The 13,367-nt window shown below is 41.3% G+C and overlaps 1 protein-coding gene across 1 annotated transcript; it reads right to left on the minus strand.

Annotated features, from left to right (window-relative positions):
* Window positions 1-259: 259 nt before the first annotated feature.
* fbxo10 (F-box protein 10) lies at window positions 260-12,485 on the minus strand. The gene is made up of 11 exons (XM_053480379.1): window positions 12,381-12,485; window positions 11,317-11,942; window positions 10,419-11,204; window positions 7,189-7,338; window positions 6,715-6,851; window positions 5,941-6,011; window positions 3,301-3,453; window positions 2,881-3,192; window positions 2,372-2,682; window positions 2,055-2,236; window positions 260-1,954 (listed from the first exon to the last, which is right to left on the minus strand). The coding sequence occupies exons 2-11, from the start codon at window positions 11,902-11,904 to the stop codon at window positions 1,777-1,779; spliced, it is 2,868 nt and encodes a 955-aa protein (XP_053336354.1). The 5' UTR covers window positions 11,905-11,942; window positions 12,381-12,485; the 3' UTR covers window positions 260-1,776.
* Between the last annotated feature and the right edge of the window lie 882 nt (window positions 12,486-13,367).

A 13,367-nucleotide genomic window follows, 5' to 3' on the forward strand; every position in this document is an offset into this window, starting at 1 on the left:
CATGACTCTGGTGTACTGAGAAAACATTCTACATTGACGGTATCCAAGCACTAGTGAAAAACTGGGATAAGTGCATTAGTGTAGCAGGGGATTATATAGATTATGATAAAGGGAGTTTTTACCCTCATAATTGTGTTCCATTATTCTGCACGATCAAAAGTCCTGGTTTGACTTGAACGGCTTCAACTCCAACATTTTAATTACCACTGCAGCTTATCTAATGTGATACATAAGCAAAACAAAACAAGGGACGTTTTTGAAATGATTAACAGATGTATTTATCATTCAGACTGTACAACGTATAAAAAAATAAAGGCATACAGTAAAAATAGGCACATTTTAGACATCACATATTGCACTATTCGAGAGTAAACAGTGAGAAAAAGAATCGGGAGAGAACCTTTATATAGAATTATTATAGCAAAGAAAATGAGGACACGTTCGAAGGTTTCTGTCGGATACAGGCGAGTCCTCGGAGAGATGATAAAAACAATTATTTTTACCACGAAGATTAACTTTGCATGTACACATCTGGCAGAGGAGATATCATTCAAGAGAATTTACAATTCAGAAAGGATAAAAGATCCACGTATACAGCTTAGACACTTGAACCACTGAGCCAGAACTGCCCTGCCACTTATTTACTGAGCGGTTGCCAGGTTGCAAGAGGTGTGGAAGAAAAAAATCTCTGAAATGTGCACAACAGCATAAACCTCAAAGGGCCATGCTGAGGCTGAATAACACCACCCCATGCTGCGGTGGAGCCTGTTATGTGAATTTTCCTTCAGTGAGACTCGAATTCCCACAGTGCACCTGAACTATTCTGGGCCCAAACGGCCACCTGGGGCTCAGTCCAAAACTTTCACGCGTGGACATTGTTGCTTGTTTTAAGGTTGGAATATGGATTTAAAAAATATATATGTATTGTTTAACAGTGTAAATTTATGAACTCCATGTACACTATATGGACAAAAGGATTTGGCCAAACCTTCAATGACATTGTATAAAATGTTGGACGAGAAGGCCTGGCTCGCAATCTCCTTTCCAGTTCATCCCTAAGGTGCTTGATGGGGTTGAGGTCAGGGAACTCATCACCCGAACCAAACTCATCGAAAAATGTCTTTTGGGGCATGTTAGAATAAAATAAAAAGGTCCTTCCTGAAACTGTTTACACAAAGTTGGAAGCCTAACATTGTCCAAGATGTCTTGGTATGCTGAAGAATTAAGATCGTCCTTCACTGGGGATAAGGGGCCTGATTGAAACACCTGAATTCAATACTTAACAAGTTGCCCAAATACTTTTATCCATATAGTGTATGTCTCCACGATGACGATAGAAAAAAACACCTTCTGCATAAACCATTTAAACAAGGCCCTCTGATAAACATCTGGAACCACTGGATCTGTATATCGCACCATCCTTTGGTAGATATAATTGTATTAGAGACGGTTTTGATTCCTTTCAACCTGGTCGCCTTAGTGTTAGAGGAACTAATGTACTTGTGAATTGATGATCGAGAATGTTAAGAATGCTAAGGCGACCAACTGATTGATCAGAACACAAAAGAAGTGACAGAACAGCATCTTTCTTACTGTACATACTGTAGCTAGCAGTCTGGAAAATCTCATCATCCGGTGGGTTTTTCCCAGACCACCACACACAAGTACATCGATCGTATCTCAGAGTTGCCGGTTACTACGATAAAAGTTCCTTGAGTTAATATCTAGTTAGGACAGCGTCCTTAAGTGCTTCAAAAAAAAAAAGTGACCAATCCTTCACAGTATGCAACAGAAGATGCTGCCATTGTTATGGCAGCCGCTCTCTACAGTAGCCGTGATTCTACTCGTCATGCTAATGGCTAGGTGCGCAGGGCGGGACGAAGGGGCAGAGCTCGGAGGATTGCTGTCCAGAGGACGAGGTGGTGGGTTTTCCAGAGCCCAGCTTGTGTTTGGTCTGAGAAGTAAAAGAACGGATGATTAATGAGAGAGAAAAAAAAAAAAAAAAGGTTGATTAAATTCTTTTCTTTTTTTTTTAGAAATTCTGCCTCATTTACCTGTGAGTAAGGAGAGTGTTACTGAGAACGACACACTCTTGGTTAAGAGGGTCGGTGTATATGTGCGGTTTATTGTTGTCAGGGTAGCCCTGGTACACCAGGTTTTCCTGGATCACACCGCGAACCCGCTCTCTCACGGAGATAGCACAACCACGCAAAGACTGCACGCGATTCCTCAGAACCTGCAAACAGGACACACATGGAACACTAATATTACTGGAAGCCTTGACTACAGTATGATCTAATACTGAATATTCAAATCATCTAATCATGATATAAAATCAATCCCGCACCTTTTTGGTCGGAGCGACCCTTACCTTCACATCTGTGCTTTCTATCAGCCGTACCCCGATTGCCCCGTTCCCAGCCACATCGTTTTCCACGATCTGCCCGTCGCCGCGGAAGCACACGCCATGGTAACTGTTACCGTAAATGCCATTGCCTCGGAGCTCCACTCGGCATTCTCGGTCCACCGTGATTCCGGCCCTGCCGTTGCCATGGACGCAGTTGCTGACGAGTCGTGTCAGCTGCGCGCTCTGAACGATGGCCACGCCCGCCGCCCGGTTCCCGGCCACCATGTTGCCCACCACGTTTAGCGCCTCACTGCTTTTCACATACACGCCCACTTCTGAGTTTAACAAATTGTTTAACAAATTGATAAGCCAAAGGAAACGTCATGTTCTCATTTAACATACGCTTAATAAATGTCTATTTCTTGCTTTGCAATTAAGGATTATTTATTAATTGATTAGGAATGATGTCATCCATGTCCACAATCAACCAATCATTATGTAACCATCATTTTATTGCTTTTTCTGTTTCTTACCTCCATTTTGACTGATGCAGTTATTCTCCACTAAAGCCACGGTGATTGGGCGGCGGTTGGAGAATCGCTCGTCCTCACTGTCCATGTCACTCTCCCACGCTAGCAGTTCGCCTTCTTCATGGAAGTTTTCCTGGCCTCCTCTCTCCCTCTCTCCTCCTCCTCCTCCTCCTCCTCCTCGCTCGCTCCCGGCTGAAAATGCTGGGTCCTTCCGGCAGAACACGGCCAGCCCGTACATACGGTTATGGGTTATGAAGTTTCCGATCAGCTGTGGAAGGCTTGATAACATCACCCACACGCCACAGCCCCTGTTCCCTAGGCGAACAAATTAATGACCCGAGTCAAACGCCTTTCCTTATCATTAGGAACGTCCAGAAGATTAGAAGGAGAAAACGTCATCTTAAGGAGACAGGAGGTTCTCACCGTAGATGTGGTTGCCCTCGATGAGACCTCTTCCTCTCTCGCCCACCACCACTCCGTCAGAGTAGCCATGACAGATGAAGTTATTGCGTAGGACTGGGTCACCTCCTCGACGGATGTCTGCACCACCCCACTGATTCTGCCTGATCACATTTTCTATTAGCAAAAAAATAAAAAAACTGTAAAGGAGCTGATGCACAAACTTTTCCCCAACACTACATAACTCCAATAATGTTTCGATCAGATAATGATGTTTTTAATCACCAGACAGATTCAAGAAATTTGATCGAAATTCCTATTATACAACAATTCCAACTGAGGCATCTGATTGGACAAGAAGCATTCCACTGGTAATGATATAGAGCATAACGGCACAGGGACTTTAATTATATATATACAGTATATATATATATATATATATATATATATATATATACAGTGAGGTCAATAAGTATTTGATCACCCTGTGATTTTGCACGTTCTCTTACTTAGAAATCATGGAGGAGTCTACAATTTTCAGCATACAGTAGGTGCATTTCCACTGTGAGAGACAGAATCCAAAAAATCCGGAAATCACATTGTATGATTTTTTTAACAATTTATTTGTAAATTACTGTGTTAAATAAGTATTTGATCACTTGCTTATCAGCCAGATTTCTGACCCTCATGAACCTGTTATTTTGCAAACTTCAGACGGGCCTGGACATGGGCTGACTTAAGCATGGGAACCTTCCGTGCGATGCAAGATTTTAAACCATAACGTCTTAGTGTATTACTGATGGTAGCCTTGGAAACGATGGTCACAGCTCTCTTCACGGCATTGACCAGCTCCTCCTGTGTAGTTCTGGGCTGATTCTTCACCATTTTTAGCATCATTGATACCCCATGTATCTATTTAGACTTTGGCTGATTGTGGGGTGCACAGGTGTCTTTATGACCGCTAACGACCTCAGACAGGTGCTACTAATTTAGAATCATGAGCAGAGTGTAGCTGGACTGAGGGTTAGAGATCAGGCTGATAAGCAAGTGATCAAATACTTATTTGACACAGTAATTCACAAATAAATTGTTTAAAAAATGTGATTTCCCGGATTTTTCTTTTTAGATTCTGTCTCTCACAGTGGAAATGCATCGATACTGAAAATTGTAGACCCCTCCATGATTTCTAAGTAAGAGAACTTCTAAGTAAGAGGACTTCTAAGTAAGAGAACACAGTGTGATCAAATACTTATTGACCTCACTGTATATATATATATATATATATATATATATATATATATAGTAATACTTGGCTTCACAGATGTTCTAACAGCTGTTCAAATAACTGTCGATCAGCAGCATGAAGACAGTAGGTTGGTATTTTATATTTTACATTTTGCATTACTAGAAAGTGGGGAAAGCAGCTGCCTGCCAAAACACACTGACACGGAAGCACTTTCAGCAAGAAAACACACCTGATAATGGTATATCATCCTAAACAACACTCAACACTATGTCTAGTTATTCACTGCTTCAAAGTTGCCTCTGAACCACCGTGTAGTTTTGTTCACGGCTAACACATGCTACAAAGCTAATCATCTTCTAACACAAGGCTGAATCCTAAATTCACCTTCAACCTTGGTGTCTGGAACAAGGGATTAATACATCCTACATAGTGCACTAGTTTACCATATAACGGCATTTGGGACACAACCCACGAAACCCTGAAGTTAGCAGATATTTTAAAGTGAAATAAGTGGAAATATAAATTAAAGGTTATCAGGACTTTTCAGTACCCTAATGGTTTATTCTCCCCACCTTTTTCTTACCTACATAAAAACTGTTGGTCGCCAGCTCTGCCAGTCACGGTTAGTTAGTTCCACCAGGCACGAAAGGAGGTGTATTGGCGGAGCAAAATACAAACCAAAAATGTAAAAAAAAAATCATAATCTGTTGATAGTAAATGGTATTTGAAAAACTGTGGTATAAAAACAATATCCCACTCGGCATCATTATATAACAGCCATGCTGATATTCAGTACAACGGCACTGTTAAACTTTATATTTTCAGCTGTAGAATATCAGCTAACTTCAGTGTTTCATTGGTTAAGTCCCAAATGGCGTTATATGGAAAGCTAGTGCGCTATGTAGGGTGTACATACATTTTCCAGACACCTTGATCAAGGGTTAGAATCAGATTTAGAATTCAGCCCTGTGTTAGAAGATGATTAGCTTTGTAGCTTGTGTTAGCCGTGAACAAAACAATGTTGTGTGATATTGCTTAAATAGATCGAAATTTAACATTAAAAATGAGTCCAAACCCAATGAAATCAATCTATTACATCATATAATTTGTATATAAAGAGGCACATTGTTTTGCTAGGTAGTGATTAGCATTCGGATTATATTGCGTTCAGAGAAAGCAATATCTCAACTACTTAACTTCAAGTCTACATACATGATGTAATTTTTGTGATTTTATTTTTTTTGCCATTGTTTTAGAATTCAGGAAAGTATTTGAACAACAAAAAAAATCTTAAACCCTTATTGGGGTTTGCTTTAGCCGGTTACGCGCATACTGGGGATGTCAGCAACTTCCTGTGCTTCAATAATCAATTTGAGTAATGTGTATTATCAGATACATCAGACAATGATCATACAAACCAGTAATCAGTCCTCTCCCATTCTCATTAACAGCAATGCCAGCAGCAAGGCCTTGGAATATGTGATTCCCACTGATGATAAAAGAAAGAGGAGGGGAAAATGAGTCTTCTTTGTGTATTTGCATTTTTTGCGTTCTTGCATTTATTGATCAAAAGCAACAGATATGTGAGATGAATCCAACCAGTGTAGTAGGAGACTGTAGCCGATCTTTATCTTTTTTTTTAATCAGTGTCACTTCCTGATTACTGCACTTTTTTTTACCCCAAAATTACCCACGATTCCGCAGCGCAAGAGAGAGAAAAACGTTGGCTCAGTTGTGATCACGTGACGCTCTGCGTTAAAACAAGAAGCCACTTGGATTCAAGAAACACTTGGATTCATCTCACATATCTGTTGTGTGATACATGATACTCAGTACTCGGAAACCAAGACTTGCTCGTTTTTAAAGTCAAAATGTATGATTTGCTTTGTTCGTCTTGCAGAACACTCGCAAACCGTGTTACTCACAATCCGAGGTTTCACTGTATATTATTTCTGGCAATCTTGATCATCAAAAGTAGCTGAATGTGAATAAAATTTACAGTGGAGCTTAATACATAGTTTCATCCCTGAATCAAGTTCATCCTTATAACAGCTCGGCATTCAAAAAAACAAAATCCGGCTCTTCATTTTACAAATAAGATGCAAACCTCACCATTATGTCTATGCTGTAAACCAGGTAGTAAGGGAAAACAGAGGCTTTTATAAGACACACACACACACATTCTTTTCTACCTGACCACAGGATTGCCGTTGTAAAGAATGTAGACTCCGGCCTCTTTGTTGCCGTAGATCTGGTTGCTGCGGATGGAACCTTTCCCATTGCCAAGGACGACAATCCCAGAACGTAGGCCGCTGTGGATCCTGTTACACTTCAGCCATGAAAGCGGGAAGAGAGAAAAGCAGGATTAAAAGCATGCGAAATTAGGAGATAAAGAGGTTCTCAGATAATCAAAGCTCTGCTGTACCAGCTGCAACGAGGAGCAGACATGCATTGGGACATCCAAGTGTAAAAAAATTACAATAATAAACATCTTTCCACTGTGTTATCATGTTGTAATTAAACTCAGATCAGATTTTAAAGCACGTGCAAAAAATAATCAATCATATAAATTTTTTATTATGATTATTATTATTTCTATTTAGCAAGCTAAAAAAAGGTTCCATCAGCAATCAGCTCCAACAACTTAGTGAGAAGGTAACAGTTACCAGGATGATGGGATTGGCTCCTTTGCGTATGTCTAGTCCTGCTTCGCCGTTTGAGTGGATGTTGTTTTCGGCGATGAGGCCTTGAGCAGAGAGCCGCAAGAAAACACCAGATGCTCGGCACCCACTTACTTCATTGCGCAACATCACCATCTAACACAGGAAGAGATCTCCTCAGAAAACATGCTGAGACCTCCTAAGTCGCGTTCGCCTTACTTGGCTGTTCGTGATAAAGGTCACGTGTTTGGGGGGGGAAGTTAGGCTTTCTTTTAACCTCAATACTACAGTTGCATGCTAAAATATCACCATTAGACAATTCAAATTATGCCCAGTCTGGGCATGGATGCACAATAAATTTGAAACAATGCCTAAGTATAGTTACTCAGTTATATATGCAGCATTGTGCTATCTAACAACAAGCTTTACATACAGGAGCAGGAGATTAAGTGAGGTGTTATAGCAAAAAGAGAACTGTATCTACTGTATGGTTTTATCTTATAAGTTACGTTTAAATGTTGTGGAACATCTGGGAAAAGCAGCTGTGTTAAGTCCTGGATAATGAAGCAGAACCTCCATAGCTGTGATACTCTGGTCATTGAGTACATTCAGGTTGTCAGCTGACCTCATTTTATTGCCACATAACACTGATGAGTCCAGTCCTGACCAAGTTAAGCAACCACAGATCATAACACTGCCACCACAGGTTTGTACAGTGGGCAGTGTTTTAATCAATTTATGTACAGCGTACTTCATTAGGTTATAACAGTGCTTTGAAACAATATTTTTTTTCTGTTTCGATGCATTACAATATGGGCTTTATATACATACATTTGGTACACCAAACCTGCTGTCCAGTAAAAGTTGGGGTACGTGTAGGTAAAACATAATCATAAGGATTGGACTTTAGAGCAAGGGAAAAAGGTCTCGTCATCTAATGAGTCCAGACTGACCCTATTCCAGATAAATGGCCATGTAACGATGCACCCATCATGCGTAGTGCCCACTGGAGGCAGCGTTACGCTCTGGAGTTGCTGCAATTGCTCAGGTCCAGGCTCAGCAACGTTATGGGGTAAAAATATTAAGTCAGCTGACAACCTGGATGTACTCTAATCAGGGTATAACATCAGAAGAGTTTTTCTTCCCTAATGACATAGACATTTTTCACAATCCGAGTCCTGAAATATGGCCGAGAACATGAGAAATCGTTTGAGTGTGCAACTTATTGGCCAGGCAGTGTATTACTCAAGTAAAAGTAGAAATCCTATTTGAAATTCTTTCTCCCGTGAATGTATGTATTTGTCACTGTCTGCTTCGGATTTTACCGGGGTTTATAATAGAGGGGAATCACGAATTATGCATAATAACCAGCAGGTGGCTTCAGATGAAATACTACACGCAATGTCATGCTGAAATGTAGTAACGTAAAAAGTATGGATAATTGCTCTAGGATGAAGGTGAGTAAAAAAATCCTTTAATAAAATGTGAAACATGTACATAAAAATAGTAGCAAAATAAATGTACTTGGTTACCGTCCACTTCTTTACATTGTCCTGCGAGAAAGTAAATCTCAACCTCAGTCTCAAATCTCTGGCAGACTAAAACAGGTTTTCCCTCACAAATTGTCCCGTATTTAGTGCCAGCCATCTTTCCATCAATATTAACAGTTTTCCAGTCCCTATTGATTCTAAAAAAAAAATAAAATAAAGAAAAAAAAAACATCCCCGCAGCATGATGCTGCCATCACCATGCTTCACTGTGGGAATGTTCTTTTGTTGTTGTTGTGGTGTTGAGTTAGTGTCAAAATTAAGTTTAATTGAATCAGACCAGGTAACTTTCTTGACCGTGCTTGCTATATGCTACATGGCAAATTCCATGCCTGTTTTTTTCCCTAACAAAAAGCTTTTTTTTCGGGCTTTTCTTCCACGAATCAGGCTTTTACTATGAACGAAGTCTTGCATTTCCTTAAAGGATCTTCTACTTTTCTGGCAGTGGTAAAGTGCTCGCCCTATCATCCGGGGATCGCTGGTTCGATCCCCGGGTGATGCTGTAACCTCTCACAGCCAGAGGCCTAGAGAGAGCTGATTAGCCGAGCTCTCTCAGAGGGGAGGGATGAGAGATACTTAGTGCTCCCACATTAATAACTCTACAGCCAATCAGGGGCGTCTGTGAGCACGTGCACGCGGAAAGAAGCGGCTAGCACTTTCCTCCGAGTGTGTTACTCTGCCCCTAATGGTGCGTGAGCAAGCAGTTCAAAAAGACGCGGTCGGCTGGCGTCACGCGGTTCGGACACGTGATAGTCTCCGGCCCTCTTGACTGAGTGGTAGTAGTAGCTTTAATGTGGGAGCCCCCTAGTGACAGGGGGGAATTGGCCACGACTAAATTAGGTTAGATTAGATTAGATTAAAAAAAAAATCAGGAAAAAAAGTCAGGAAAAAAAAAAGGATCTTCTACGGTTTCTCCAGTCTTACCTTGAGTGCCTTTGTTAAATCTTACATAAATGCACTTTTTTCCCAGTGCCATCTTCTTTCCATTTTTTCAGACCAAAAGGATTTATATTAAGATCTTATGACCAATCATGTGAGACTTTAAGCTCCACCGTTGTGCAATCAATCAACTAATTTGGGAACTTCTGAAAGTAGCTGATTGGAGCTGATCTTGTTTATGGGTCTCACAGCAAAACAGGTAAATAAATATGCATTCACAACTTTTCAGTTTTCATTTTTTATATTCAAGTTTAGATTGCTTGGTTAGGTCCATTACATAAAATCTCAAAAAAATAACCATTTTAAATTGAGTCGTACCCGAGTTCCTTAGGCTGTACTGCAACAAAATACAAAAAAAAACACCAAGGGGTGATTGCATTTGCAAGGCACGGTATTATAGATAAGTATTGTATTTAAACAAAAAAGAACATTAATATAAACCTGTACTGTACGACACCTTGAAGTCAGAAATGTTGTCAGAGGTGCTAATTAACACAAAACTATCCGTCCTGACTTCGTCATGAGTCATGCATGAATGCAAAAAAACTTATATACTGTATATTCGGTATACAACTATCATATTAGTTACTTCATAGTACTATTAATGCTCGAATGTAAAAATTTAATGCCTTATTTGATAAATGTATAGACTAGATCTTCCTAAGTTATTTGTCATTTTTATTTTAGGGGCCTGTACCAGGATAGTGCGTTCTAGATTACAGACGGTTGACATTCATCTGTCCTGCTTACCTTGGCATACTGGATGCAGCGCACTGCATAGTTGAGACTTCGAAACACGTTGGCCTCCAGTCTCGCCTGGGCATGATTACACAGATGAACACCACCTTTGCCATCACGCAGCAGGCAGTGGTGCAGTAGGCACCCATGCACCGAATTTGCCAAGTCCTGTGCCTCCGCATCCCTCTGCAGCTCTGCACTCAGATTCAGCAGCACAGGAAACGTGGAAAAATCCGGCTTCCGTGGCTCCAAGAGGTGCGCGAGACCATGCTGCTCGTAGGACAGCGTGTACCCCACATTATTTCCGTTCTCTAGTTTCTCATCATCACAAGAATCGCTTGATGTGTCCATGCTGTCATCCTCGATCATCGTGCCCTCCTGGCCTGAAAGAAGACCTCTACTGAGGGATTTCAATTTGGTCCTACCACTTTCCCAGTCCATGTCCTGTTTAGTCCAGTCCTCGAGGGCAGAATCTCTGGGACTGACTCCACCCAGGTTTTCTTTTGCATCTTGACTGCTCGTAGACATGGTTGAGATGGTTAACATTTTGGCCAAGGCAGCCAGGTGTTTATAAGCCCAGTTGCGCTCAGAAACTGGTGGACCTTCCACAGTGACAGAAGCAGAGTCACCACCAGAAAACTCACAGCTGTCCATTAGGCTTATGGCCACGCCTAGGAAGTGGGCGGAGCTGCCCTGGGCGAACGAACAGAATCGAGCCTGGCAGGTGCCCGGTCCTCTGACATGAAACTGACAGCTCTCGAAGTTGCAGTTGTCCAACTGGACATGACCTGAAGATGTCTAGTGAGTGCAAAGCAGAAAAATGTTAGGTACTTAAAATTTTGAAATATCATATTGGAAACTTGTGAGTGAGTGTGTGTGTGTGTGTGTGTGTGTGTGTGTATTTGATTACCTTATAAACAACTGGTGAAAACCATGCTGGCATCAAAACCAAATTACAAAGCCGGGCAGTTGGGCACTGCTGATCGAAGCTCACCAATAAAGCCACATCACCAAGCTTCCCCATGCCCACAATCTCAACAGGCACTTTCAGAGTCACCTCTGCCTGCTCCTCATAAATACCTGGATGGAGCAGCAGCCTATCGTACGGCCCAGCAGTCGCCAGTGCCCCTCTCAGTGTCTCATAGCCATGCCCGGGTACGGAGCCCACATGCCACACTTTCCTGTCTTTCCTGCGCCGGAACAGGTGCAGGCAGGTAGACGAGTGGAGCTCGGCTCCATTCTGCATCCATGTGCGGCTTGCCAGGGCTTGCTGGCGCAGCGCCTCACGCCAGGACGGCGGTGCCAGGTGAGGTCGGCGCGGCCAATTTGGATGCCGCCACTCCGAGAGGCCGAGACACAGTTGGCGCCAGCGTGTGCTATCCAGGCTCAATACGAGTTCCCGCCACCCGTGGCATACCAGGCAACAACGGCCCAAATCAGCCAGGGGTAGATAAGCCAGGATAAGGCGCCATAGCTCTGCCGGCAGCCTGGACTCCATCGCTGGCACAGGGGTTAGGGCATGTGCAGGAACATCACCTGAAAGGGGAGAAAGTAGGCATGCAAAGTAAACGTTCTAGAGTAATGCATTCTCATAGCTAGAATCAAACCTTTATGATGATGTGGTGCATCTGTTAAATCTTATTTAAGAAGAGATCTAGTTGATGTTTTTCATGCAACAGACACTATAATGCTGAGGACACAAGGGTACAAGAACTGCAGTGCTGAAGATAAACGCGCACGCAGGCGTGATCATAAGCTGTATGCACATCGCCTCGTGATCAAAAGCCCTTTATCTCTCATCTGAACACAGCGTTCATCACCGGGCCACAAAATCAGCAGTAAGCTTCTGCTGCAACTTTTAAGCTTCCTGCTCGCGCAGGGGAAGAGGCATCAACGACGTCAAAATCTTCCGAAACGCAGGCACTTACATACTAATATATAGAGTATATGAAAAGCATTAAGCCCTGAGCCTACCTTCGGCTCAATCGCTGCCGACTGCAGCTACAGTTTCCAAGCCAAACGCCGATGAGGTCGCAGCGCATAAACATCGCAGCCGCCTTGTTTTCCTCTCGCGCTGCTCCGGTTTTCTAAAGGCGTGGAAAACAGATGAGGGGGCGTGGCCTACTTCTGCGCTCACAAATGGGCGGGGTCAGGGGGATTACGTTCTAACGGTTCCGCGTGCATTCCTGTTATTATTTTCCACAGAATCTGAAAACAAAGATCTAAATGTAATTATTTGCACAATAATATATTTATGACATGTTATTTATTAAACACTGGATTTTCTTCCTCTTCAGCTTGTTTATTGAGTCATGTTTGTTGCTTTTTCAATTTAAATTTGTCGTTTTGGTTTTAATTTGCCTCTCTACTCTAAGCAAAATATGGTTATTTATTTACTAATTATTGCTTAATATTTTTTTACATTTGTTGATAAAGATTATGATTTATGGATGTTGTATTTTTGAATGTTTGCAGATTGTGTCTGTATATGCTTTATATACACTACTCTGAAAAAGTATTTGCCCCCTTCATGATTTTATTTTATTTTATTATATATATATATATATATATATATATATATATATATATATATATATATATATATATTTTATTATTTATTTATTTATTTTTGGCATATTTGTCATTCTTAAATGACTAAGATCTTTAAAAAAAATAATAATAATATAGCACAAAGGTAACAAAATGCAGTTTTTAAATGATGATTTCAATTATTAAGGAGAAAAAAGCTGTCCAAACATGCCCCATGTGAAAAAAATAATTGCGCTTGCCACTTGGCCTGATTACTGCCAGCCAGGTTGAATCAAGAAATCAGTTAACTAGAACCTGTGCAACAAAGTGACGCATTCTAAAATATCTAAAAACAACAACACTGTCTAAAGAAATTCAAGAACAGATGAGAAACAAAATAATTAACATTTTGCAAAAAACATCTTGATTATC

This window comes from Clarias gariepinus, chromosome 20, assembly GCF_024256425.1.
Source record: "Clarias gariepinus isolate MV-2021 ecotype Netherlands chromosome 20, CGAR_prim_01v2, whole genome shotgun sequence".
NCBI lineage: Eukaryota > Metazoa > Chordata > Actinopteri > Siluriformes > Clariidae > Clarias > Clarias gariepinus.

Bases quoted from the DNA above. Each gene is read 5' to 3' on its own strand.
- fbxo10 (XM_053480379.1), bottom strand. From the start codon at position 11,904: ATGGAGTCCAGGCTGCCGGCAGAGCTATGGCGCCTTATCCTGGCTTAT. The intron at 2,683-2,880 runs GTAAGAAACAGA...TGTTAAACTCAG, and splicing joins CTGCATCAGTCAAAATGGAG to AAGTGGGCGTGTATGTGAAA. The intron at 2,237-2,371 runs GTAAGGGTCGCT...TCCTGTTTGCAG, and splicing joins TAGAAAGCACAGATGTGAAG to GTTCTGAGGAATCGCGTGCA.